Here is a 27,941-nt window from a genome sequence, read left to right as displayed (position 1 = left end):
TATATAGAGAGAGAGAGAGAGAGAGAGAGAGAGAGAGACAGAAAGGGAGAGAGAGAGAGAAAGAGAGCTGGTTGTTCCTTTTCTTCTGTAATATGTTTCAGGAGGAGGCGATGGCTGGACTCCTAGCACTTGAGACAGAGATGGTGCTGTCCGGGCCTGGCACAACCGTGAGGGTGAAGCAGTACTCCTGCGACTCTGTCCCCCCACCCCCTTCTGCCAGGGAAGGAGCAGTGCCCCATCAGCTGCACTTCCCACAGCAGTAGGAACAAGCTCATGTCTCCATGGCTTTGCCCTAACTTCCTCTCTTCTCTGGCCCATCCTCCTCTCTACAGCTGACCCAGCACAATTGTGTAGTAGGGGGGTGAGGAGCAATCTGGTCCCCTTTCCCTGCACTGTGGGGGCATGAGCAGGCACTAACCCCTGTCCTGGAGACTGAGCAAGATGGTAGGGAAGAAGAGATACCACACTCTCCACGTCCACACAGAAGGTGCCCTGAGCTTATCTTTTGTGGAGGTTCAATGCAGGTATACCTTACAGTTCTCAGTGGGCAAGAGCTGCCTCTTGGAGAACGTAGCTGCCAACAATCAATCCTGGCCCTGTGAGCCTGCCTGGTTTCTGTGCCTGGCCTGGGGGCGGGGGTGTGGATGGCTAAGGAATACCAAAATTTAGACCAAACAAGGACCAGATGTGTCCAAGAAGTGGGTTTTGTCCTGTCTTCCTTGTCTCTTCCTCCCACTCTTCTCTTTGGAATTTAGTCCAAGGTCTGTAAAGCATTTTTTCTGTGTCTGTTTCCTCATAAAATAAACAAGCCAACTTCACAGCCTCCTTCCTCTGCTGAGGATAATGGCAAGGCACATTGGAGGGTGGGTGGGGCAGAACCTGCAGGCCTGAGCAAGGCCTTTACCTCACGGCATCACACCACATCACAGATAAGGACAGTTGGTTTGAGATGAGGATGTCACCCATCTAGAACTCTGTTGCTTCTGGTCCTGTGACCAAGTAAAAGGAAAAAGTGACTTTTTAAAAATATTATTTTCTATCTCAGATTAAAAATCAGGTTAAAAAGCAAGCCCACTTAAAGAGAGTTGAGCACTGGAAAAAGCAAGTTTTAGGCTTTGCTGGAGAGGGAAGTTGTTCAAAATCTATCAAGAAAAAGCTGACTGACAGTCCTGAAGCATGGCTCAGACAGCCATGTTATTTTTCTGGGCCTCAGTTTCTACAACTTTAAGATGAGTCAGATGATGAATAAGGATTCTTTCTGGATCTTAACGTACAGCTACATATGGCAATTCTGGATAGCAAACTTCTTGACTTGAAGAATCAAAATTTCAGGGAAATTTATTTAGCTCAGTCTCTATACCATACAAATATTAAGGAATTATAGGACCAGCATAAAAATGTAAACCTCCAGGGCAGCCGGGGGAGATAGGTCAGAAGAATAAGCACTTCCCTGGCAAGCGCAAGGGCCTGAGTTCCATCCCTGGTTCCGGAAAAAAAAAAAAAAAAAAAAATTAAAACCTCCAGGCAGCTACAGCCCTGAATGTCTAACTCTAGAATGTAAAATGATTAAAAATAATTATTTTATTATATTTCTTCCACTGGCCTCATGTGCTACATACAGCACTTAGCCCAATTTGAAAGTCCTTGGATGTTTTTATAGGTCAGTGGGGGTGAACCTATGGCACAGGTGTTGTTTTTCTTTTCAAACCAAAGATGTCAATGTATGAGTTGTTTTTTCTAAACTAAAATCTCAGTATTGAGGTCTAGTTGTGGTGTTGGTGCTTTGTGATAAATAAGTAGGCTTTGGGTTACCATCTCTAAAAGGTTTGCCATCACTGCCATAGAGGATAATTGCCCTGAAAGTTTAATTTTCTTGTCATCCAATTCTAAACATCTTTATACTGAAAGAATTTGCCAGAGCATAGGTCAAAGGATGCTTACGAAGTCCTAACATTCAACATTCTTATATCAGAAATAACAGCATCCAGGAATCAAGTGTCACGCACATGGAAATTACTCATTGCTCATTTTTCAAGTGAGCTTTGTGTAGGTCAGGCAAGAAAGTCTTGTACAATATGTCTATAAATCAGATGAAGTCAGCCGGCCAAACATTCCTTGTGCTGATTTTCTTGAGGCAAAATGCCAATGATACCAGACTCCACCTAGGTGTAATAAGGCCAGACACTGACAAACAAGGTCTTGACCTTGACAATGCATCTTGTCATCTTGTGGTTCAGAAGGGCAAAAAGACAATGTTTCTTCAAGCCACAGTTCTCTAAGGAGAGCTGGTAAGCGAAGATGACAAGTTTAGCACTGAAAGAGCTTGAAAGCAACTTCTGATTCGGAACTCCAGCCTGGCCCTGGCGCTCCTTTCAAACATCCTAGCATTGCGCCAGTGTCCCATGAGCATGTGGACAGCAGCTGGCTGGGAAGACCAGCTCTGGCAACTAAGTTATTGCTAGCATGCTCAAAAAGCCAAATTATTATTCAGAGATGGTCAATTCTGGGTCAACATCGCAGATGAAAAGACAGACTGAATCAGCCTGTGCCATGTGAGTCCACATTTCCTGGTGAAGAAAGGACTCACTTATCTCATCAGGCAAAGACCATACAGTCACTAAAAGAATTTCAAAATAGCCAAATAATTCCAGAAAATGAAATGTTTTAAAAGGCTTAAACATGAGAAGATGCCCCACCACAGAAACAATGAGGAATAAAAATTAGGAATATAAGGAGATGGCCATTTATCTTCCAGAATAAGGAAGCCAAAGGGGAAAATGCTGGGAAGGTCTGGAGTTGGGGGGTATAGAAACAGGGACATTCTGTGTTGTCAGCGGGAACATAACTTGGTGCACCTCTGAGAGTGGCACTTTGGCACCAGTTTACACAATCAAATACTACAGTTCCTTTGACTCAGAAGTTCCCCTTCCAGGAATGAAGTCTATGACTGTCTCTGCATATTTTTTATTGATCCCTATTCATTTTTTTCTTTTTTTGCTTGACAAATGAAAACTGTATATATTTATATACAACATGATCTTCTGAAATAAGTATGCTCTGCAGAATGGCTAAATCAGCTCATTAACACAGGTACTATTTCATGTTTTGCGGTGCGAACACTTATTTTGCAATTTTCAAGATACATTGATTCTACCTAACCCCAGAAAGAATGGCTATCATCAACAAATTAACCAATAATAAATGCTGGTGGGCTGTGGAGAAAGAGGAACCCTTCTCCACTGTTGGTGTGAGTGTAAACTGGTGTAACTACTGTGGAAATCAGAGTGGAGATTCCTCAAAAAACTAGGATCAGAGGTCCAATTTGACCCAACTGTTCCTCTTCTTGGTATTTTCCCCTAAGAATTAAAAGCATTATACCACAGTGGTCCATGCACACCTATGTTTAGAGCAGCACAGTTTGTAATAGCCAAATCTTGAAAACAGCCCAAACACCCACCAACTGGTGAATAGAAAAAAAAAAAGATGTGGGGTTTTTATGCAATGGAGAACTACTCTGCCATAAAGGATAAGCCTGAGACATTTCTAGGTAAACGGATACACCTTGAGACCATACTCTTGAGTGAAATAAATCAGACACACATGTATAAATATTGCATTGTTTTGCTGGTGTGAGAAACTGAAAGTTTAAACAAGGACCAAAATGTATAATAGATACTGAGAAATAGGAAGAAAATGTTCAAGTGGGAAGGAGAATAGGGAAGCAGGAGAGGAAAAGGAAGGAAGGGAAAAGTAAAAGAAAATGAGAAAAGCAGGAAAAAAGGAAACAAAGCTTTTGTAAATAAGGATGGGAAGAAGGACTGCAGGGAGGGGAGGGGAATGGGAAAAAAAGACAAACCCAAAATCAAGTTATATCTTTAATAGGTACAAACTCCCTATGATGAATATTATGATGTATACCTAAAATGTACTGAGGAAAATCATTTTATTTGAAAAAAAGATACATGGGCATTGTATCTTCTGCCATACCTACAAAATACATTTCCACATCAATATACCAAGTATACTGATTGTGGTGGTGTTTCTAACAACAGAAGGTAAGAAGCAGCCTGAAAGTCCTGTCAAAAGGACTTCAGTCCCAAGAGTTACTGCAATTGAAAAATCCCCATGCAGAGCAGGGTGACACAGTCCTCCCTGGCCCCAGAGACAGCAAAGGGCTTGCTGTGGAAGAGGACGGGGGTGTGGCTGGGACAGACATTCCTCATTGTCTAACTTTCTGAAATGTGAGTGCTTTGTCCCAAACATGCATGCACCCACACACAGCAGCGTGGCTCTGAAGAGCGCTTGGAGCGACAATAGGCTGACTAAATGGATTTGCCTTCCACATCATGGGTGGGATTCAAATGGAAGACAATTATGGGAAATGGAAGAAAAGCTTCCAGGAGGAATATGTGTTTTATGAGGCGCTGTATAATGTGAGATGCATGTGAGAAATATCCACAGATAAGGGCAAGAAGGTGATGGCAGAAAGAACTGGAAAGGTGACAAGAGGCAAGCCTGTGACTGACTCCCCTCCCCCAGCACCAGTTAACCTTTGTGGCAGGTCTACTATGTCCAGTCTGCTTGTATTCTACTTGCTTTCCCTGGCTCTAATCTTGGTTCCAAATATTCACTTCCTTCTACCCTTTGTTTCAGGTCCCTAGCAGAGCAGGGTCCTTGTGTGTCTGAGCTTTAGGACCTGGCCACATCCACCTTCCCCTGGGAAATGTGGGAGCACTTGACTGAGCTGCCACGGCAGCCCTGGTCTGCCTATATTGGGTCTAACCCCAGTCCTATAAAATGAGCAATAACTGCCACCCTCATTGGTGGGGGTCACAACATTATGCTAAGTGAATGAGAATCTCACTTCATCTGCAGAGCTCTGCTGGGACAAACTCAGTTTCCTCGAGGGCCCACAGTTGCTGCCCGTACCTCATTGCCTCACTCTCTGTTTCTGTGGAAACCACAGATGGTCAGCAAACCCTGTTATTTTCAGTGCTTCAACAGCCACTGGCTTGTGACAGGGTACCTGGTCAGGAAACCTGAAGTCAATGTCTCCCTTCTATCTGTCAGAGCTAACAAGACCAGCAAGTGTCTGTGGACACCTGGATATTTACACAGAGTACTCGGAGCCTCATAAGGTCCAACCTTGTGAGGCGAAGTGCTTTTCTTCCTATTTCAGAGAGGGAGACTGAGGCCCAAACAGGTGTACTATCCTGGCCAGGTCACCTAGCTGGCGGGAGGGTAGGGGAGTGTAAAATTGTCCCAGGCAGCGCTTTTCAGCATGCTCTGCTTCTCTGCCACCTGCACTCCTCCTCCTCCATCATGCTACCTCCAGGCTGGGACCCCCATGGGGGCAGCAACAGGGATTGAAACTAAAAGAATCTCCCCCATTATACAGAATTGGCTATACTGCAGGGTCGCCAGGTGAGGGAAGGTTATTAAAATTCTCAAAGCACAAACAAGAAACTTAAGAAAAAAAACCCTGTTGTTTAAAAAACGTTCCTTTGGGGTTTCTAAAAACTCTATCTTCCAAGAGCTCTAAATGCTTTGAGGGTTCCCTGCAGGGTGAAGGCTCAGGCAGAGGGCGCAGCATAGGCCTTGACTCCCTCCCACCTAATGCCCCTGAGACTGGTGCAGTTTTGGTCCTTGTGGTCACCTTCCATGGAGAATCACTGTTCCCATGCAAGGCCCTCAGCTGGAGATGACATTGGTCACAGTGCGAAGCCCAGCTAGGCTATCCCTACCCATGCCCCTTCTCCTTCACTTGCTCCATCTGTCTGTGGGCAGGCACATCACCCAGGGGGAGCAGTGATGCAGGCTGCAACTCAGGTCCGTTTGCTTTCCACATCTTCCAGCATCTTGTCTTTTACCAGCTCAGGGGAAGCGGCCCATGGCTGCCCCACATGGGGCCCTCCTGAGGCAGACCTCTGGATAGTGGCTCCCATACCCTGCCTGGGATTGCTGCTCAGACCTCAGAACAGCATCCTTCACAGTCACAGTCACTCCACAGCCAACGGAGAGAGAGCGCCATAGGAGAAGAAATAAGGGCTGCTGCCTGTCACCAGGGGGAGAGAAAAAGTCAACCAAACAGACCCACAGGCATTGAGTGGTAGCCCAGGGCTGGTTCTGTCCCTACCAGGTCCAAAGAATACCTGATGATAATTCTGGGTAATCAAGAGAAGGATAAAAATGGCTTCCAGTTACTCCCATGGTCTCCTGCATCTCCAATGCCCACAGCTCATAATAGCAGGCCCTCTGCCCTCCTCACCACTGCTTCCAAATGCTCGCCAGCCTCCCACCTTCCCACCTGCCAGTCTCACTCATCTACAACTCTGCCAGGTGAATCCTCTACTCCTGACCTGCTGCCCAAGTGCTACCCCCTCAGAGGCCCCTGTGCCCCACCACTAGTCACCCAAAGCAGGAACACTGGACCATCAGAAGCAGCCTTTTCTTTCAAGTGTTGGTTTCAATTTGCAGTTGTTCTACATTTCTGCTCATTATCCCTCTCCCATGTGCGCTCTGTGAAGCCAACCAGGGTCTGTCTTGCTGCTGTTTGGTGCTAAAGATAGGGGTGATGTGCACTCGCTTTCCCAAAGGTTATGGTCAAACATCCATGAAGGAAAAGCTGGGGGTGGTGCTGTGTGCTGCAATACCAGCACTCTGGGAGGCTGAGGTAGGAGGATTTTAAGTTCAAGCCCAGCTTGGAAGACTTAGCAAGACCCTGTATACACACACACACACACACACACACACACACACACACACACACACACGGATAAAAAAAGCTGGGGATACAGCTCACTGCAAAGCCCTCAGTTCAATCCCCAGTAGCATGAAAGAGTCAGAGAGACAGTCAGAGAAACAGAGAGAAAGAGAGAGAGAAAGAGAGAGAGAGAGAGACAGACAGACGAGAGAGAGAGAGAGAGAGAGAGAGAGAGAGAGAGAGAGAGAGAGAGAGAGATTTGATATTGACAGGTGAAAAGTGTTAATCACATTGCTTCACACAATACCCTTCCCAGGGAGGCTCCTGGGATAGAGGAACTGATGGGTTGTGGGTTGTTTTGTTGTTTGTGCCCATCTCTTTCCTGCAGTTAACTACTCGGGAATTGACCTGCCTGGCTTGGATTCCACTGGGCCAGTGCTGACTCTTTGGGTAGTAGGCATGAAGACTTAGTGGTTAAACAATTCCTATTTTCTCAGGTAGCTCTGGGGGTTCACAGGGCTCAGTTGGTGGTTCTGGGGTGACAGTCAGATGGCACTTGGGGCTAGGGTGATCTGTGGTTCTAACCTAACCAATGGTTCAGAGGCTATCTGAACCTCTCCACAGGGTCTTCTCGGGCCTCCCCTACTATGCAGTGATTTCAAGGCATCCATCCTTTTAAAGGCCAGCTGGCACCCCCTGAACAAAGTTCCAAGAGACCCAGGCAGAAGTGCGGGACTTCTGACCTAGCTCGGAAAGTCATGCGGTATCACTCTGTTGAATGCTCTTGAGCAAACCTGTGTTAGACAGTCAGGCCAAACCACAGGGAGAAGGCCGTCCAAGAGCCCAGGAACAAAGAGGCCTGGCTTTGTGTGGTGCTGGGATGTGGGAGCATTTGTTAAGAGTAGACACCAGCTTGCTGCACAAGTGTGGGGAAATCACTTAGCCTCTCTGCCTCAGTCCTCCCTTCTACAAAGTGGGACAAACTGTTCCTATACCATAAAGTTTCTGTGAGGAGCAAATGAGTTAATATCTGGACAGCACATAACAACACACTACCTAAGTATTAATTAGTATTATTATTCAGGGGAGTAAGGACCACACTTTCCTCTCTGATTAGTTTGATTCCCCATGTGTGTGCAATATGTGGTCATACACTGTTCTACAGGTAAAGTAAGAGAAGTATACTTTTCTCCAATTTAAAACAATTTTTAATTTTTTTTCACGCAAAAGTTCAGATTTTAAGTTTAAGCAAAAGTAGTCACTTCTCATGATCAGTTATGCATTTAAAATGTTTTAAAAGAAACATTAAAAATAGCTGCCAGAATGGCAAATGCCATTCTGAGTCATGGTAGTGATGCTCTTGTTCAGGTTGGGGCGGCAACACTTGTGGTGCGGAATTTCCTGTGGCACCAGTGGGAAGGGACCCGTGAATATGCTTGTCAGCAAAGTTCCTAAAACAAAAAGAAACCAGGATTTCCTGCTAGAGGCCCAAGGAGTGAGTGATGGCTGGCATGTGAGAGCCCACCCTGAGGCTGGCTTTAGCACCAGCTAGAAAACAGGATCTGCCAACAAATCATTGGGGATGGTCCCTTCCCTAGGGAATGGGCTCTTTCTGTTGTTGCCAAATCCAACTGAGCTCAGAGACAGGTCACAGGCCTCAAACGCTACATATAAGTGGCCTTCTGATCTGGGCCTATGGACCTATATTCTGTTCTACAGAATTATCTGTCCCACTCCATACAGTAGGACTCTGTGCAGCCTTTAGGACAAAACCACCCTCCTGCTGCATGCACACCCACCTGTGACACACTCACATTCCCATACATGGGCGGCCCTCTTCCTCCAAAAGGCCTCAAGCTCCTGCATTCTTTGCTCTTGCACAACCCGATGAGAGCAGCCACCATCACCGTTCCCTGACTGTATGACAAGCAGACACTACGGGACTAGCTTCATAGCATCGTGTTGTTTTACCTTCACCTGGCTTATGACACCAGGAGCTCGCTGGCCTGTGAGCTCGCCACCTATTCTGTTAGGCACTTGTTTAGAAAAGGTTACAGATAAGGATATAGATCTGTACAACAGGATTGAGAAATCAGAAATACATCCTCACATTTTACAAACTGGCTTTTGAGACAAAGGTACCAAGACACTTTGATGGGGGAAAGAATGGTCTTTGCCACAAATGGTGTTAGGATAACTGGATTTCCACACGCAAAGGCATGTTAAGTGAGAGACAAAATATGAAGCCAAGAAATACGAAGTCAAGAGGAAGGAAGAAGAACCCTTCTCTTAGCAGCTTTGCTTACTTCCTGTCCCTCACTTCTTGTTGGAGGCTGGTGGTTCCCACTCACTTCCCTTCTTGATCAGAACCCTACAGTTCCCAGGGCACCAGAGCGAGTGGCTGTGTGAGCAAGCATCCACCTCTGCTGCCTGTGAACGTCCTGAGCCAACGGTGCTGAGTGTACTGTGTCTAGCACACCTTAATAATGCCCATGGCTTTTTTTTTTTTTTTCTTTGAGATAAGGTCTCATTACACAGTCCAGGCTGGCCTCAAACTCACAGTTATCCTCCTGCCTCACCTCCTGAGAGCTGAGATTACAGGCATAAGCCAACATGCCTGATTCTCCAAGTATTTTACTTTTATACTATGACTTTTTTTTTAATGACTTCTAAATAAAGAAATGCCAAATCTCTCACTCTATCTTTTATGCATATGCAATCTTTTATTTTTTATTTATTTTTAATAATTTATTTATTTGATAAAGGGTCTCGCTATGCAGCTCAAACTCATAGTGATCCTCCTGTCTCAGCTTCTCTAGTGCTGGGATTACAGGCATGTGCCACCATACCTGGTTTTGGTAGCTTGCATGGCATGCCTGGGGTTCCAGGCCCAGCCTGGCAGGTGGTTCTAGAGATCAAACCTGGGTCCCTGTGCTTGCCAGGCAGGCACTTAGGCCACTGAGCTATCTTCCCAGCCCCTCACAATCTTTTATTTTAAAATTGCTTTCTCATGAAATATTTAATTGCCTGCCAATTGGAGTCTTTACTCTTTTTTATTTCTAGAGAGGCTTTTTAAAAATTCTTTTTGCAGTACTAGGGATCAAACTTGGGACCTTGTGCCTGCCAGGCAAGTGCTTATGCTGCTGAGCTATATCCTCAGCTATATCCTCCAGAGAGATTTTTGATTTCAAAATTTAAAAGCTATCCTTAATGAAAATGATAAGATTATGCAGAAGAAAAATATAGAAACAGTAGTCAGCTTCTGAATAACAAACTGTGTATTTCAAGGAACTTAATAGTTTCTTGTACTCTTTGAGACAGAAGACTTTTTTTTTTTACAGGAAAGAAACAAATATAAACAGAAGGTAAAATTCTATCTTTGAAAACTTTCTGGCCTTTAACAACACAATGAAAAAAAAAAAAAAAACAATACAGGGGGCCTGGCCCTAGCTCAGTCCTTTAAGTGGCTGCTTCCACAAAGCTGTCAGCCTCAGGTTGCTGGAGTTCGAACCTCACACCTCTCCTGCTGGCCAAAAGTGCCCTGAAGGCATTCGAGGAACAACAACAACAACAAAAAACCCTTATTCCATTGGTGCTGGGGAGATGGCTCAGTGGAATAAGCACTTCCCGGGCAAGTGCAAGGGCCTGAGTTCAATCCCCGGTTCTGAAAAAAAAAAAAAAAAAAAAAAAAAAAAAAAAAAAAAAAAAACGAAACAATACAATGATGCTGAAGGGAATAATGGCTAATATTTATTAAATACTTACTGTGTCCTAGACTGGGCATAATTCTCTAGCCTCTATGTATAACTTATTTACAACAACCTTTTATAGTAGGTATTATTATTATCATCCATGACTCACAAAAAGATTAGCAGTGTTCCCAGGGCCATGTGGTTATTAAGTGACTGAGCCTACTGTACTTGACTTTAAACCCAAGACATCTGATTCCATCTTTGAAATATCAAGTGGGAAATATTTGAGTAGCCAGTGGGCTCCCCAAGCCTGGCTCGTTCCGAGTACTTTGTGTCCTCAGACCCCTCCACTCTCCCAGGAGCCACTGGCCCCCTCACCTGGCCACTCACTGAGATCAGTATTTCACTGGTTTCTTTCCTAGCCCTTGACATTACTATTCACTTTATTGAAATCATTTGCCTGTTTCTGTTAGACTGATTCTGTCAGTGGGGCATAAATTCCACATGGGCAGTGACTGTGCCCATGTTGGCTTAGTTAGTATGGGTTGAATGAACAACTCCAGTTAGGCAATACTTTTCTTTTAGAACCATGTGTTAGGTACATCAGTGACCGGCTGATAGTAACTCTAGGATGGGTCAGTACTTTTTCAGCTTTACATTCCCTTGTCCTGGCATGGTACCTGGTTCACAAAAGCTCAATACAATTTCATTGAACTTGTTCGTTAATGAACTGCTGCCAACCAAACAGTGGTCTCTACCAACACGGTTCAAGGCTCTGCCATGAGTCCTGTCCTCTCAACTTCTGATCTGAAGGTGAAGGAGGAGCCACACAGAGAGAGGAAATGAGAGCTTGAACTGCTATAGTCAAAGCACTAACAAATGAGCTGGTCATAGCTGCACATACCTGTGATCCCAACTCACTTGCTCTAGGGCCCCCAGCAGGCCCCAGTAGGCACTTTTCAGAAGCTCCAAATGGGGCTCTGGGTTCACACCTCATAAGCGCCGCCACCCCCTTCCCAGGGCTACTCAAGGGCTCTTGATTGCTGCAGAACCTGGCAAATGTCTTGCTCCAGCTTTCTGGGTCCCTTGGGAAAAGCCTCGTTGCTCCATGGGTCTGTATAGGCTTTCCCTCAAATCCTCCTTGTGACCACCTCCTAAGAGGGGAAGTCGTTCTTATCAGGCCATCGCTAAACACTCTATCTCCTTTCCTGCACAGCCATCAAAATCCGGTCTTTTGTCTTTAAAGTTGAAAAAACTTGTCAAGTAGATGTGTTTGTATTTCCCTGATTACGGTCTGTTTTCGCCTTTTCCAGTTCTTTCCACACCCACATTCATCACAGCTTGGATTTCCAAGTCTGCTTCTCAGCTCCGGTGATTCTTTTGTGGTTATGTCTAATGACCTCAGCTTTGTAGGCAGAGCTTGAAATGGGCTGTTCATATGGACCTGCCAACACTGAGTGGGAGACTTAAGGATGTCTATGTGTAAATGGTAAAACAGTAATTTGGGATTTTGAACCTCTTTTTCTGTAGTCCACTCTGTTACCTAAAACACAGTTAGCTCCTCCCTGTTCCATGCACTATTACTATCTGTTGCTTCTCCTAGCATGCCAGCTCCAGGCCCTCTTTTACTTCACCATCTTCTCAGTTCTGGTCACTAACATAATGAATGGGTTGGGATTAGCAGTGCCAAGGGCTCCCGAATCAGGGAGCCACTGTTAAATTTTCACTTGAGAAGCTGTTGGTTTTGGGAGAGTGAGAATCGTTTGAAAATTCAGACTAAGTTTTTTTTTCTACAATTATTTACATTTTAAAAGAGGATAACTACACTATTTTTGTTGCCACAGCCAAGCCTACTGAAAAGTATACAAAACTGCACACCCAGGAAACCACAGGAATAATTACACATGACTGCCACAGCACCTCGAGATACCATCATGCTACGGAGATGACCAGCACACTGTGACTGGAGCCAGGACCCAGAGCCCTCGCCCGTGTGGCTGGGAATATACTAGTGTTCATGCCATAATTGGAAAGCAATCCCAGCTTATATTTAGGTTCTGTGTGGAATAAAGTCTAAGAAGTAGACCTCCAGGAGCCAAATGACAACAAATTGGGAACAAAACCAAGGATGTGCATGAGGGCAAATGTGCACTGTTCTCACACAGCAAAAAATCTGGATGCTGTCATCCAGGGCAAAGGAGGTTCCAGAATGAACCAGCTCACGTCTTAACTACTCACTTCAAGAATTGTTTAGCAACCTCAAGAATCTAGTTTTTTTCCCTAGTACTGGGGATTGAACCCAGAACCTTCACGTTAGTACACACCCAAACTTTTTGCTTTGTTTTGTTTCATTTTGAGATAGAGTTGTTAAGTCCCTCAGTTGTCCAGAATGGGCATGACTTTGTGATCCTCCCGCCTCTATTTCCCAGAATTCTGGGATTACACCACACATTCTTTTATTGGCAAGAAAAAAATCAAGAAAATTCTGTTAGAGAGCTGTTATTTGATTAGAATAAAATATTAAAAATATGTTTTTATCCCTGCTTGGTAGGGATTCAATCCTATATGCCAGCCAAGAAAGCTACACTTTGGTAATAAAACTTGGTAGTTTTTCCCTAAAGATTTTCTGTTAACTAAAGAGCATGTAAAGGGTAATTTGTTTCTATACAGAGTGACACATTAACAATTGTTATAAAATTGGATTACTCAAGCAGTTTCATTTACATAGTTCCTAAGAAGACTTAGACGTCATTCTACTCCCAAATGCTGATAGGCATTCTTGCTGAGCCCAGACACCACAATGGGAGCCAAGGAACACCATATCCTTATCCTTGGGGTCCCTGCTAGGTTGTGCTGATGAAAAGGGGGTGTTAAGACACACTCTCACTGCTGAAGGCCATTTCTAACATGACAGTTAGGGTGGCTGCAGCCACCCTTTGCACCAAGCCTAACACCAAACAATATGAAGCATCACAAAGGATGATCAGGTGTATCTTCTTACCACCAGGGAAGAGGGGACAGGAATGGCTGCAAAGGCCCATATCATCCTGGTAAGCACATTTGCTCCTCTACACAATGCAGAGTACCAAGGCACCAGGCATATGATGCCACCAGGAGAGAGCTAACAAGGAACTACAGAAAAAATCAGAAAGGACTGGCATGAATGTAGACAGAGATAGAGCAAGGGCTTGGATGTAGTGGCTAGTATCAAACTCTTATAAGCGCCTGCTTCAAGTGGGCTCTTTAAATGTGTGAGAAGGATTAACCTGGTGATCAGGATCAGTCATAAGGCGTGGCAAAGGTTAATCCAACAACTATAAGAAGTAGACTGGAAAAGGCAGTGGAGGATGGAACATCAGCTGTCCCTTTCTCCTTTCACAGGCAAAACACCTGTAAGGGAGGCAGAGCCACCCATAAGTCAATGGGCACTGTGTCAACAGCCAGAGGGTTCACATCTGGCATGTCCCCCACAGTCTAATGGCCATGTTAGTTCCTGGTGAAGGCTGAACTGAGATCGTCTACAACCAGACAGAAGGATATTGGTGTGAATGTATTTGAGAAGTTACTATTGTTTGCAATAGTTCAAGCTGAAGTGGATGCAAGACACCACACAGGCTTGGAGGTTAATATACCAAAAATGTCAGCTGAGTGACTCCAGCCATCAACCGTGCCCCACAACCCCATGGCACTCAAGGGTGGGATTATTGACTGTGGTCTGCGCTGCGGCACATGATCTTTCCCCACCGGCTTCTACATCTGTCAGAGTCAGGGGCCAGCTGACTGGCAAACCACATGTGCTATTTCCATGCACGGGATGTAAGTATATGCTACGGGAAGTCAGACCAGGATGTGAGTCAGGTTGTACTAAAAGCGTGGAAAAGAACCATCTTCAAAGTGTGCTGCAAGCACCACGCCAAGCCTCAACACTGTCAGCTTGAAAGACATTTAAAATACCAAGTAAAGGGGAAACACTGAAGAATATGGAAGACTAGAATTGGTCAAAAGTCTACCAAGAAAAATGAGAAAGACAGAAGCCACAATCTAGTGTAGTAAAAAGAACCACTGACCAGAACCACATCCTTTCCAGCAAGCTTTGGTCAGATGTGTAGAACTAGCAAGGCAGAGGCAGCTGAGAAAAGTTGTGGAACGTGTCCTTGCTTAGTTTGTCTTTTGAAAACAAACCATTTTGTCTGTAGAACAACCTTTCTGGGATCAAATGAGTGGTCCTACACTGACTAATTAGGGAACGTTATTGGCACTGAGGTGTAAAGATGAACATGATAACATGCAGAACACCCACAAATTAGTTATGCAGTCCACTCTATGTCCCTTTCATGGAGCTCAAGCAGCTACTGGACAACATAATTTAAATGTTCTGACAAGAATGACTAGGGAGAAATATCAAGTTGTAGAAAATGTTTATGGTGATCATATTTCTGTCAGAAATGATGTTTGGATGGTAAGTGTAGGAAAAAGCCTCAGAGGAATCAGGGAAATTCATTAAGAATTGTTAATTGTGACAGTGAGGATTTCGTATATATTTCTTTGTTGTTTGAATCCTTCACAACAAATACCCATTATTTTTATAATAGAGAATAAAACCAACAAGGATTATTTACGACAGGACAATAGTCTGAATGTGTTTTTTTCCTCCAGTACGCAGGCTCTTGGAAGCCTTGAGCTCGGTGAATGCCATGGCTGAATCAGCCAACGCCAGGGCCAGCCCTGGGTGCTATGCAGGTCCAGGGAGGGAGGCCTGGAGCTGGCATTCCAGAAATGCCCCGGGAGAGAGGGCTGTGCCTAGGAAGCCCTGTCATTGCCCCCACTGCAGCACCTCTCATGGCTTGTGTGTTTGCGCTTCTGCTCTGTGAGCTGTAGGGGTTCAATACTCAGCCACATTTGTGGCAGAGAGCTCAAGACTTCTCAATGTGATTGCCAGTACTTCTCACTGTGATTTTACTGGGCTGGAAGGAGTTAGTAGGGAAGAATGACAGTCATGATGCATCTGTCACATTGATCCCTCCCAGCTGGCCTCACAGAAGCACCTTTCCTTCAAGGGTCAGGGCACAAGTGGCCTTTTGGCTTGTCTCTGTGACTGCAGGAAGCCAACCTAAAGCCCTCCTGCTAGGTATTTCCTCTTGGTAAGTCAACTGTGCCCTGTAACGTGTCAGGCCCATTTGCTAAACCCATCCGTGGTTTGGAAACAACGGCAGCTCAGGCCTGTCTGCTGCAGGCTGGAGAAGCCGCATCATCACTGAGCCTTGTCAGTTCTTTCCAGATCTCCTCTGAATATTCCAGGGCTCTTTCCCCTCCCCCTTGGCAGTCCCTACTCATTCTTCAGGTGTGAAAGTCCTTGCCTCTTTTGACACCTATGGCCAGGTCAGGTCCCTGTATACCAGTATACCAGGACATGTAGCTGCATCTCCTAGGGATTCACCTAGTCCTTACCTTTCACTGGGCTCTGTGACAGTCTGCCTGACATCTACTTCCTCATCAGAACATATTCTGCTTGAGGACAGAAACTACACCTGCCTCTGTGCATCCAACCCTGGCCAACATTACCACGCAGTCTGCCAAGACAGGCTTGCTCAAAGGGAGTGAACGCAGGGGCTTTGGGTGGAAAGTGCAGGATAGAAAGGAGGCAGCTGTGCAGGACTCTCTTACCCCTTACAGGCTACCACCTCTAGTTTATTTATTTCTTTTTTTAATGTATTTGGTACAGGGTATCACTACACAGCTCAGATTCGTGATCCTCCTGTTTTCAGCCTCCTCAGCACTGGGTTTACAGATGTGGGCCACCATGTCCGGTCTTGATGGTCAGTTCAGTGCACCTGGGGGTGGAGACAGCATGTGGTGCCAGGGATTGAACCCCAGTCCCTGCACTTGCCTAAGCAGGTGCTTAGTCTGCTGAACTATCTTACCAGCCCCACCACCTCTAGTTTTTATCACATGTGGACAAATGACAGTTAATAAGGGGATATCTCCTCTCTTAAATGTGTGGACTTGGCAGGGCCGGCCAGATAGCTCAGTGGACTAAAGCACCTGCTTAAGCAGGTGCAGGGACTGGGGTTCAATCCCTGGCCTGCCGTGCTGGCCCTGCCCCCAAGGTGCGCTGAGTCCGGGACTGAGACTGGGCATGGTGGTGCATGCCTGTAATTCTAGCGCTTGGGAGGTTGAAAACAGGAGGATTATTATGAATCCAATCTGTGTAGTGAGACCCTGTAGTCCCTGAATTAAATACATAAAAAATAAAATAAAATTTTAACAGATGTGTGGACTTAGCAAAGCTAACTGCTCAGTTGACACTGTAGTAACTGTGACTCTTTGACCCCTCTGGTTGCTTTTTGGGGCCCGCTCAGTTGCTCAGGAACACTAACTAAGGGGTATCTTGGGCAGTGCTGTCCTAAAGGATTGAAAGACTACGATAGGGGTAGAAATCTTCTGCTTATATCAGAAAGGGCTCCAGTGAGCTATGAGAGAGGTGTGGGGTGGTGGGTAGGGCACTGACCTCGGCTGATGCGCTGCTTTTCCCCAGACAGGATGCCGGGACTGTCAATGATGCTGATGCTCTTCAGGACCTGATTGGGCAGCTGGGAGCACATGAACCTGGAAGACACAGATGGAAGGCAGAGTCAGAAATTGGGCTCACTGATGTCCACAAAGGGGGAGTGTGGAAGAGGCCAACAGAGACTAAAGATGCCAATGAAGCAGCCCATCAGGCAGGGGCCTAGAGGAGATGGTCAGCAACTCCACAGGTGCCAGAGAATAGATGCCTCACCAGGCCAGGGAGATAGCTCAGCGGCATAGCACCTGCCTGGCAAGCACAAGGTCCTGAATTCATGATTCTTGGTACTAAAAAAAAAAAAAAGAAAAGATGCCATACCATGGAACAGGTGTGGGAGGGGAGCTGGCACCTACTGCTTCTGGCCACTTGATTTCTTACTGATTATTCTGACTATAGACCACATTAATCACAACCTTGAGTGTCAATCTACTGTCAACCTCAGCGAGGCTTAGTAATGAGCTCAGAGTTACTCAGAGCTGGGTTTTAAGCCTAGGTCAACGTGACTGTAGAGCCACAGCCTCCTGCTTCTCCCTGCTCATGAGTCTGGGCTTTTGCTGCATAGAGCCCCATGTTTCTTTAGGGCATACTGACCCTCTGAGAGGAGTACCCGAAAGTTCCTGTCCTGTTCTGCCCAGGGCCCGGCAGGAGAGCTGCAGGCTGGGCCCACTTTTCTGTCCTACGCCCCAGGCTCAATACTCAGCTCAGCAACCCTGTGGCTTTCTGTCAGTAAGGAATAGGCTCCTTCAGGAATACCCTACATTCCTTGGTGCTCTGGAGTCTTTGTGATGACCTGAGAATAGGCAAAAGGTCCAGACTGTGGGGGTCCCAGCTGAGCTCCTCCAGGCCTCTTTCTTTATCCCTCACTTGCTTCGTAGCACCTCTTTCTTCTGACCCTGGTCTTTACTCCTCTGGTTTCAGTCACCTGCCCAGTGTCAGCTCCATGAAAGCAGAGAGGGTAGGGAAAAAACACCAGCCCAGGGCCAGCAGCCCTGAGCTCAGGTTCCACTCAGCTCTGTCTTAATTTTCTGTGGGACCCCGGACAAGGACCTCCTCCTTCAAGCTCATTTCTTCATGTGTAAATGGAGACATCTGGACCAGACACTGGCAATGTCCTTTGTGGCTTTTCCCTGTGAATGCCATCATACTGGCAGGAAGCACTGTGTTCTACTAACCTGGGCAGCAGAGCCTGTGCTGGATCTCTGCTGAGCCCTGTCTGTGTCGGAAGGAGGAACCTAGAGGGCCTCTCCTTTTCCTGTTTTCTAAGTGCTAACTTCTGTACCGACGTGGGCAGACAGCCTGAAAATGTTCAAGCACAGCTCAATTCTTTCATTCAATGGAAGTGGCAGGATTACTCAGAAAGTAAGTATGTTTGGAATTTGGGACAGGGAGGCTGCCCGGCCCCCACAGTGCCTGTGGCCAGTACTGTCCTTCAGGCAGGGGAGGATGGCTGGAGCCAGAGATGCCATTACTGACAAGATCACTTTCCCTTATGTGTTCAGGATAAATTTTCACAATTCTTTCTGATACTTCCAAATCAGGCCAGGTATATGCAGGAAAAGATACCACAACTGACCCCTTTGTAGGTAGAAAAGTCAAAAAAAGCACAGGATAGTTCTGACACTGAACTCATATGCAAGTGCCTGGCTGCCTGGAGGCTGTCTGGTACATAGATCTCAACCCATTAAGTTAAAAATTTCACGATCAACTGGGTGAGTGGCACACCCCTGTAATCCCAGCACTTGGATGCTGAGGCAGGAAGATCACTGCCTATTCAAGGCCAGCCTTATCAAGACCTATCTCAAAAAACAAATCAATAAAATATAAAAAACCTTACAATGGTAAAATAAAGGACCCAGTTCGCAGAGAAAAAAACCACACCATTCACTTCTCTAGAACTAGGGGAGAAGCAGGGCTGTGAGTACATCTGAATTGGACCTATTTCTTTGTAGATGGCCTGAGGCCCATGGCTATGCTGAGCACATCACAGCCACTTGCAAGTACTGGGGAGGGTGAGCTTTCCTCAAACCACAGGTTCATACTCAGTATCAATCTTTCCAAAACACAAACCCTACATTCTTGCATGAGGCTAACAGAGGTGCCCAAAATATGCACACTGTTTACTCTTTGTGTAGAAAGTGACAGCACTTCATCCGCTCCCAAGCTTCCTGACACAACAGCAATGGCCAACTGTGTGGGCCAGAAAGCAAGAAGCAGCAGGATGAGCTCGCAACACTGCATGACACACTAAGGAGCGGGTCGAGGGCTATGCTAGGATGGCAGCCAAAAAGAGAAGGCGCCTGAATGCTCCAAGGAGCTCAAGATGTCTCCTCCATGTCTAGGAAGGTCAGGGCACAGAAAGGTAGGGAATGGAGAGATGGCAGGGCCTGTAAGATCTCAGGCAGCCTACAAGAGTCCTGTCTCATAGTAAAAAGGTGTGTGTGTGTGTGTGTGTGTGTGTGTGTGTGTGTGTGTGTAAGATTAGGTTACTTAAATGTTCTTCTAAAGGCCAAATGCCGAAATTCCAAGTTAGCGTTCAACATTTATAAAACTAGACTTGTGCAAGAACCAGCCAGTGCCTTCAAAATAATTTTCATGTCTTAATGAAACGGTGATGTCTGTAGTAGCTGCAAGTACTAATAAAATAGCATCAGCATTTACTGACCTCATAACTTGTCAGGCTGTTCTAAGTGCTTTTGGACACAAATTCAGTCCTTCTACAACTCAAGCAGATTGTGGCTGTCACCTTACAAGGGAGGAGGTGGGAAGCCAGAGGGTACATGTGACAAGTGATAGAGCTGGGATGCTGTTAGCCTGGCAGTTCTGCCTGTGCAGACCAGGGTCCTAACTACCCAGTTACGCTTACCATGGCACGAACCACGGCTGTGTCCCTTTAGCACACAGAGGGAAAGGAAGGAGCAACAGGCCACAGCCTTGGAGCTGTCCTGCAAGGGCCTTCCTGGTACAATGTGCTCTTTTTCTCATTATGTGGAGGCCTGGGCCAGACTTTTCAAAACTAGGCTCAGAAAGAAGAGTCTCGTGAGAGGTACAGTTTGCTCTCCACACCGAGTGTTGCACTGTGGCATCTGCAGTCTATGTTAGCAAAAATATACTAGAACCATGAGGGAATGGCTTGGCTGACCTCCCCAATTATGAACTCGGAGAAGATGAAATGTTTCCTCCTTTCTATCTCCAGCCTCTCCACAGAGAAGTGGCAAAGGAGCTGAACCTCATAAAGGTTTGCATCGAGTTTCATAAAAACAATCCATGTACAAGTGATCCATTTTATAAATAAGGCTTAAATTATTTAATACTAAATCTTGGTATATTTTCCTAGAATCAGGAAACAGAGAACCTGTTCTTGTATCTCAAAAGAGAACAGTAAAAAGGAATACACCCAAGCTGGATGCTCAGAGATTAATTTCAAAGAGAGAGAGGGCTTCTAGTGCCTTCATGGCAGGTACTTGACAAGATAAAATTCAGAGGTACAGGTCAAAGGCTGAAGACTTGAAGATGAGCCCTGGGCATTTCCCAAACAGACTATTTCCCAAACTGCAACTTCACTGAGAGTTGACTAACTAGGAAATAAAAAGGAAGTTCAGGCCAGTTTAAAATAAATTCTTTAATCCCAGCACTCAAGAGGCTGGGATTGCCATGAGTTCAAGGCCAACCTGGGCTCCATAATGAGTCCAACATCACCCTGAACTACATAACAAGCCTGTGTCTCAAACAAGCAAGCAAGCAAACAATCAATTTGATCTCCCTATGTCACACGAAGATTTTATTAGTAATAATGTAGATGAACTAGGGGGAAATAAGGGCCTGGATGGAACAGCTGCTGAATTAGACCCCTTTTGGCAAACTCACCTGAAAGGAGAAGTTTGCTTCTGAGGAAAGTAGAACTCTAACAAAGAGCAACAATGAGAAATCGGAAGTGAATAACAGGCAACCCTGCTGTATAACAGCCAGTCCCTAGGAGATGACATGGTAATGAGCAAAGCCAGTGTACAGACAAGGCTAGTACTAGAGAGAGGCAAAAGGAAGAGACAAATGAAGCAAACAAAGCTATTCTAGACAGCCACATATGATTCTCCTGCCAATACTGCAGAGGAAGGAGGATTAAAGTGGGAGGGAAAACAGCTAGGCCAATCTTTAAAAAATGTACAACTTTATGCTTCAGAAATGAGAGGTTTTTTCTAATAGTGTCTGAGACAGGATATCAGGTCTGCATCTTATACAATGAATAACCACTGAGACAACAATATGCAATGTATTAATTATTGAAAATGTGCTAGTAATCAGTTGTGAAATTGTCTCACTGCTATTTGTTTCTCAATAAAAATATTTAAAAAAAGAAATGTTACTGAGGTCAGACAGGCCTCCACTTAGGGAGGATGTGTATTAACTCAGTATCCTGCAGGCCTGGGACTTGGCTTTTGTTTACTTTGTGTGGAAACTCTTAGGTAGCAAAATACATACGAATTCCTGTCTAGGGTTTGGTATTTACAATCATGTTTGTCACTTATTAACTATAGTTATGTCTAGTTATTATCTTAAATGCCTGTGCTTATTTTTATGCAGATAAGACTTCATAAAATGATTAACACTTAATAAACAGCTTCACTGCTAGGGCACACATACTGCCTATTCTCACAGAATTGGGTCATCTTTTAAGATGTAAATATGTATTATTAATGCCTTTCTTTTTTAAGTAAAAACTATTATTTTTTAAGAGGCAAACAAAACAACTAGACTTAGATATGGTGACTTGGGCCCTACTGGTTTGCATCATGCTGGAGGAAGCCTCACCCTCCACAATTTAACTCTTGTAAGGTGTCCCCAGGGATAGACAACCAAGCCGACACGCTGTGAGGAAGGAGACAAGTCACCTCAACCTGGGGAAGAAAGTTGTCCAAAGAAAACAGCCAATTTCCTATTTAATGATTATATTTTGACCTAGTTCCTGGAAAAGTATGCCATATAAAAACAGGTTCCCGCCTTTGGAACTAATCCTGCCTGAGTTCCCAGAGGGCTCTAGTTCCGGGTGCAGGCGCCTCCATGAGGCACTAACGGATGTTCTTCCTTCAGCACTGTGAGGAGCTGCCGGGCTATCCTGGGGTGACTATTCTGTGGATATGGCCACAATGCGCTGTGCATTACCACAAAACACATTCCTCACTCGTGAACCTTACACAGGCACAGCCAACAGGGTGGCTAGGACAGGCCTTCCTCATGGGGAACCTGAATTCCTGTCTCTGCCTCTTTCTGAGGGCCTCTTCTGGGGCAAGACCCTTTTTGGCTTCCCGTTTTCTTATCTGTGCATGCCATCATACAAGCTGCTTACCACACAAAAATAATATAGGTGAAACTGTGTGTACCTCAAGGCACGTTCACGCCACCTCCTCCTCATCTTTGTTGGCGGTATTCTACGAACTGCCTTAAAGGGAAATGGGCAAGGACTTAGTCTAGACACCACACCATGTGGGCAGCTCTGCAGTGTGGGTCCTGGCAGGACTGGCCAGGGGGCCTGAGTTCCAGTCCCAGCACTGCCATTACTGGCTGAGTGACACCATGGAAGATAAAGTTGCCTCTGTACGTGTTAATTCTTCCTCTGTTCCTAAGAAACAATGGTAGTTGACACGTCACACAGCTTTTATGAGGATATAAAACCAATATTCTACAAGAGTTTTGTGCCTAATGTATAAGAAGAGTTTGGATGGTAAATGGCATATAATTATTTACTATTATTTTTCTATGTATTACTTCAAACTCAATTAGCACTTAATTATATAATACTTGGATTATTTTTAGTATCTTCTAAATTCTAAGACAAGGAACCCTGTCATTCAAAATCTTCCTTGTTGTGGAGCATGGTGGTGTATGTCTATAATCCCAGCACTTGGAAGGCTGAGGCAGGAGGATTGCCCTGAGTTCAAGGCCAGCATGGGGTATATAAGTGAGTTTAAGACCAGCCTGCTCTACAGAGTAAGACCTTGACAAACAACCCCCCCTCCAAAAAGCCCAAAACAAAACCCCCGCAGCCCCAAAATCTTTTGTAAGTGCTTCTCTTCCATACTTATCTGCTGTGTTCAAGATTTGAAAAACAAGTTTGCTTGTTTGTTTGTTTTTTGGCAGCACTGGGGATTGAACTCAGGCCCTTGCGCTTGCCAGGGAAGCGCTTATTCCACTGAGCCATCTCCCCGGCCCAAAACAAGTCGTTTTTATTAGAAAAGAAACTCATTTGCCAAAATAAGACAAGCCAATAATCACTCCTCCTGCTTTTTTCCTTGTGAATATGACTTCACAAAACAAGCATTTGAAAAAGGTGGCACTTATTTCTTTTTTACACTCTGGTCAGGCAAAAGGTGGTGGTGGTGAAACCACAAGATTCCAGCGCACCCTCCAGGGAGCAGAGCTTCCGGAGCCTTTCGGGGGTGTGCTGGCACAGCAAGGCTGGCTGCTGCCTGCGCTATGCCCAGGGACCCCTGACAGCCTGACCAGGGAGCTGCTGTTTCACTTCCCCTCAGCATGGACGCACCCATCCTGGGGCACCCGGGCACTTGATCCTTTGGGGTCTCTCACCCTGGGCTCAACTTCTGCTTTTCCTATCAGAAGCTGCTGAGCTTTGCTGCTCTGGGGCTAAGGAGTGAGCACCTCTTAGAGAGCAGAATCCTGCAGGGGGAAGGAGCAGCCCTGTGGGCAGCACAGCGAGACAGATGGTGACTGCATGACGTCACATGCACGCTTCTGCTCATCCCACTGCCAAGGTCCCTTGTTGCCACTTGGCTGCTCTCTCTGCTGCAACAGAATGAGAAAGCCCTTGAAGGAAAGATCCGCCCCTGAGAGAATGCAGGTTTTCATACAAGGCACCAGTGGAGGGCGCCAGGGTGCCCTGCGCAGAGCTGAGGCACAGCCTGGGGACATGGCCCTTACAAGGTCCGCTGGAGTGGCCCTTGCTGGGTGAGGGATGGGCCCCTCGGCCTCAGGAGGTGGCAGCCAGTAGGGAGGCCTTCCTATTTTTAGAACCATCTAGAAAGGAGAAATACAGCTCAAGCTCCTTGCTGCCCATCACTACCAATCCAACTTCCCTCCCTCGGTGCTCCCCAGCTGTACACTTCCCACAACCAGCTCTCTGTTCTAAAGCCAGACCCTCAAAAGTGGGAAAAGAAGGAGTGTAAATGTGAGGGTAATAGGACAGAAGAGAAGAGGATTTTAAAGAGAATATATGGAGCAAGCATGGTAGCACACGCCTGTAATCCCAACAACCTGGAAGGCTGAGGCAGAATTGTTAAATTCAAGGCCAGCCTGGGCAACTTAGTGAGACTGTCTTGAAATGAAAAATAAAAAGAGGTGGGGATGTAGCTCAGCGATAGAATACTTGTCTAGCATGTGTCTTGGGCTCAGATTCTAGTACCACCAAAAAAAAAAAAAAAAAAAAAAAATTCCTATCTAGTACTGGGGATTGAATTTTACACTGAGCTGTACTCCCAGCACTTTTTATTTTTCATTTTGAGACAAAGTCTCTATCACTTGCTACAATGCCCAAAGTGCACCTGAGCTGAGGTTCTCCTATTAGCTTCCCAAACTGTTGAGATTATAGACTTGTGCTACCACGCCACTTATAGGTAACTTAAAAATATTGAAAATATTAATTCTTCCAATCTGTGAATATGATTTCTAAATAGGACCCCAAAGCACAGGAAACAAAAGCAAAAACTGACAAATGGGATTATATTTAACTAAAAATCTACACACCAAAGGAATCCAAAGAGTGAAGAGACAACCTATAGAATGCAAAAAAATCTTTGCATGGTACTAATGCCCACATTATATAAAGAATTCAGAAACTTAATAACAAAAACAAGTGAAATTTAAGAATGGGCAAAAGATATCAATAGACATTTCTCAAAGGAAAAGAAAAGAAAGAAAGGAAGGAGAGAGAGATGACCAATAAAGATACGAAAAAGTGCTCATATTAGCGATCAGGAAAATACAAATCAAAACTACAGTGAGATTACCTTTCACTGCAGTTAGAATGGATGTTATAAAAAAAAAATGCTGGTAAAGATGTAGAGAAGAAGAAACCTGTATACATTTGTTGGTGAGATGTAAACAATACAGCCACTATGGAAATCAGGATGATGGTTCCTCAAAGTGTCAACATCAGAGAATCCTATGATCCAGCTATCCCACTCCTAGGTTATATCTACAGGAAATGACAGCAGCAAATGAAAGAGATACCTGAATGCCTATATGTTTTGTGGCATTAGTAACAATAGACATAAAATTAGCCTAGGTACCCATCAATGCATAAAGAAAATATAGCGTATAAACTCAGTGGAGTATTAGCCATAAAGAGGAATGAAATTCTGTTATGTGCAGTAAAATAAATGAAATGAGAGGACACCGTGTTAGGCAAAATAAGCCAGACATGAACAAGTCTTGCATATTGTCTCATAAGTAGAAAGTAAAATAAAAATAAAAACAAGGGTAGATGGGGCATAGGAAAGGAAGAAAGAAAGGAAAGAAAGAACTAAAAAACAAAAGAAAAAAAAGAGCCAGACATGATGGCACAAGTCAAAATCCCAGCACTTAGGAGGCTGAGGCAGGAGGACCACTTTGAGTTTGAGGCTAGCCTGAGCTACACAGTGAGTTCAAGGCAAGTCTGGAATACATAGCAAGACCCTGTCTCAAAACAAACCAAAAGGAAGAAAGAGAGGAAAGAATGAAGAAAGGAAGAAGAAGAAGAAGAAGAAAAAAAAAAAGAAGGATAGAAAGAAAAGAAAAAAGAAAAAGAAATGTTAGGAGCCAGGCATGGTGGCACACACATGTAATCTCAGCTACTTGGGAAGCTGAGGCAGGAAGATTGACAATTCCAGACCAGCCTGAACAATATAGCCTGTGGCAAAATAAAAGTGTTTTTTTTTTTTTTTTTTTGTGTGTGTGTGTGTGTGTGTGTGTGTGTGTGTGTGTGTGTGTGTGTCCAGCTCAGCCCACCAGGGGGTGGGGCTGGCTGGCATGTGGTGCTGGGGGATTGAACGCGGTCCCTGTGCTTTGCTAAGCTTGTTCTAAGTAGGTGCTTTAGACCACTGAGCCATCTCACCAGCCCCAAAAGTTTTTAAATATTGGGGATGCAACTCTGCACTACAGTACTTGGTACTAGGGATTAATTGACACTAATAGAGAGAAAGAGATGAGGAGAGAGAGAGAGAAAGAGAGGGGGAGGAGGGGAGGGGAGGAGAAGAGAGGAGAGAGAGAGAAATTGTATGGGTAGCAAAGGAGAGGTAGGTAGCTGCAACAGTAGCTCTTGTTCTTTACACTCTGCAGCCTTATTGTTTTTAGCCCTGGGGTTTGCTCTGTCCAACAGAGCTGTTTAGCGTAGATATAAATGATGGTGGCCTGTGACAGTCTCCTTCAAATGTCTGAAGAAGATTAGCCTTCTTCCATGACCTCTCTAGACCTCTATGTTTTGTTTTGTTTTGTTTTGTTTTGAATCTTTACATGTAAGTGGCAATAATTTGGAGAAAAGGTTAAAACAACCTGACCAAAGATTGGCAGTTTTCTGGTCCTTACCGATTCAGAAAAGCATTTCCGAAGCGACTAAGTTTTCGGAATGGCTTTTTAGGGTCCACAACTAAAGCATTTCCAGGGGTGCTGCCCTCCGTCTCTCCATACATCACAGCAATAAAGGAATCCGTGGTAGGCTCTGGACCAATCCTCATGCCTGGAAAATCCTGCTCCAGTAAGTATCTGGGGAGAAGGGAAAAGAAAACAAAGTTAGTGTGTCACAAACAAGAGGCCAGAAAGCTCCTCGGGGTTACTCGGGTTTTAACCATTTAAAAATTTAGAAATATTACCCCCAAGAAAAGAAGATGCAAATGGCATTTTATTCTTTTTCTAACACAGACTACTCAGAGTTTGAAATCTATAGACCTGCTTCTCCCTGGTGAAAAAGCTCAGGCCTTGCTGGGAGCCATCCTGCTCAGCACAGCCATTCTCCCTTGTGGTTCCACTGATAATAAACAGCATTGCATGGGAGCACACCCCACCACTCCTGCGTGTTCTGGGTGACTGGTGGGCTCATTCACCCAGCCTACACAAGGGGACAATGTCTTTGCAGTCTCAGGTCACTGCGAGCCTCTCTCTGGTCAGCATGGTGCCACACTTACCTGCATGAGCCCCGTGACCCTGAGATGACTGGGCATAGTCCTGACCCAGCGCTGCCAACATATGACCCTTCTTTCACCTAGGGGCACGAGGGTGCAGGGAGGAGACCGCCTGGCTGTGTGCAGCTCCCTCTTCTTGTAGTAATGATCTAAACTATTTCTTAGCTTCTAAGAGTCCTGATTGGTCAAATGTAACCTGTGACTCTACTTCCAGGAATAGAGGAAAGATTTGAATATCAAATTCCACTATAATATTACCAAGTATAACAGAAAGAAGTGAAGCTACTCTTTAAATCTGTTTTCCATATAAGTGAAAGGGAAAATGATTAGCAAGCTATACTCTAAACCTTTAACTGATGTCATTACTAGTTTATCTTTGCCCAAATTTCTACCTTTCTGTGAAGTTGTGGAGTCTCAGAACGCTTAAAGATTTAAAGATGCCCCCGACCTGTGAGCCAGTTGGCTGCACCGAGGATGGTGATGTATAATAGAGGGGTCACACTTGGAGTGCCTGCCATCCTGGTCTTCTAAATATGTACTTCTTGTCATGACATATTATTTATTGCCATAATGTCTCTCAAGTAAAGTATTTTTTCACATTAGAATTTATTTTTTTTCCATAATTTTGAGAAACAAATCGCAATGAGACAGTTGCAAACCAAATTGGTAGGACAGATTCAATAATTAACACATTGCATACATTCTTCCTAGTGGTTCCTTGCTGTACAAGATGTGGACATGATATCCTATTTACAAACACTATTAGAACAAATCCCTCTATTCATTAAGAGAATGTAACTATATATCTATCCTAACCA

General features: G+C 45.0%; 1 protein-coding gene across 1 annotated transcript in view; it reads right to left on the bottom strand.

Moving 5' to 3' along the window:
* The window catches only part of Ehd4 (EH domain containing 4), an 84,855-nt gene that overhangs the window by 37,797 nt on the left and 19,117 nt on the right, over positions 1-27,941 (bottom strand). The window contains exons 2-3 of the mRNA XM_004623378.3: positions 26,531-26,707; positions 16,904-17,001 (exon numbers count right to left, since the gene is read on the bottom strand). Coding sequence (XP_004623435.2) covers positions 16,904-17,001; positions 26,531-26,707 — 275 coding nt within the window. The remainder of the gene's footprint in view (positions 1-16,903; positions 17,002-26,530; positions 26,708-27,941) is intronic.

The sequence above is a fragment of the Octodon degus genome, unplaced genomic scaffold, assembly GCF_000260255.1.
Source record: "Octodon degus isolate 3935 unplaced genomic scaffold, OctDeg1.0 scaffold00002, whole genome shotgun sequence".
Lineage (NCBI taxonomy): Eukaryota > Metazoa > Chordata > Mammalia > Rodentia > Octodontidae > Octodon > Octodon degus.
This window is presented reverse-complemented; position numbering and strand designations above follow the sequence as displayed.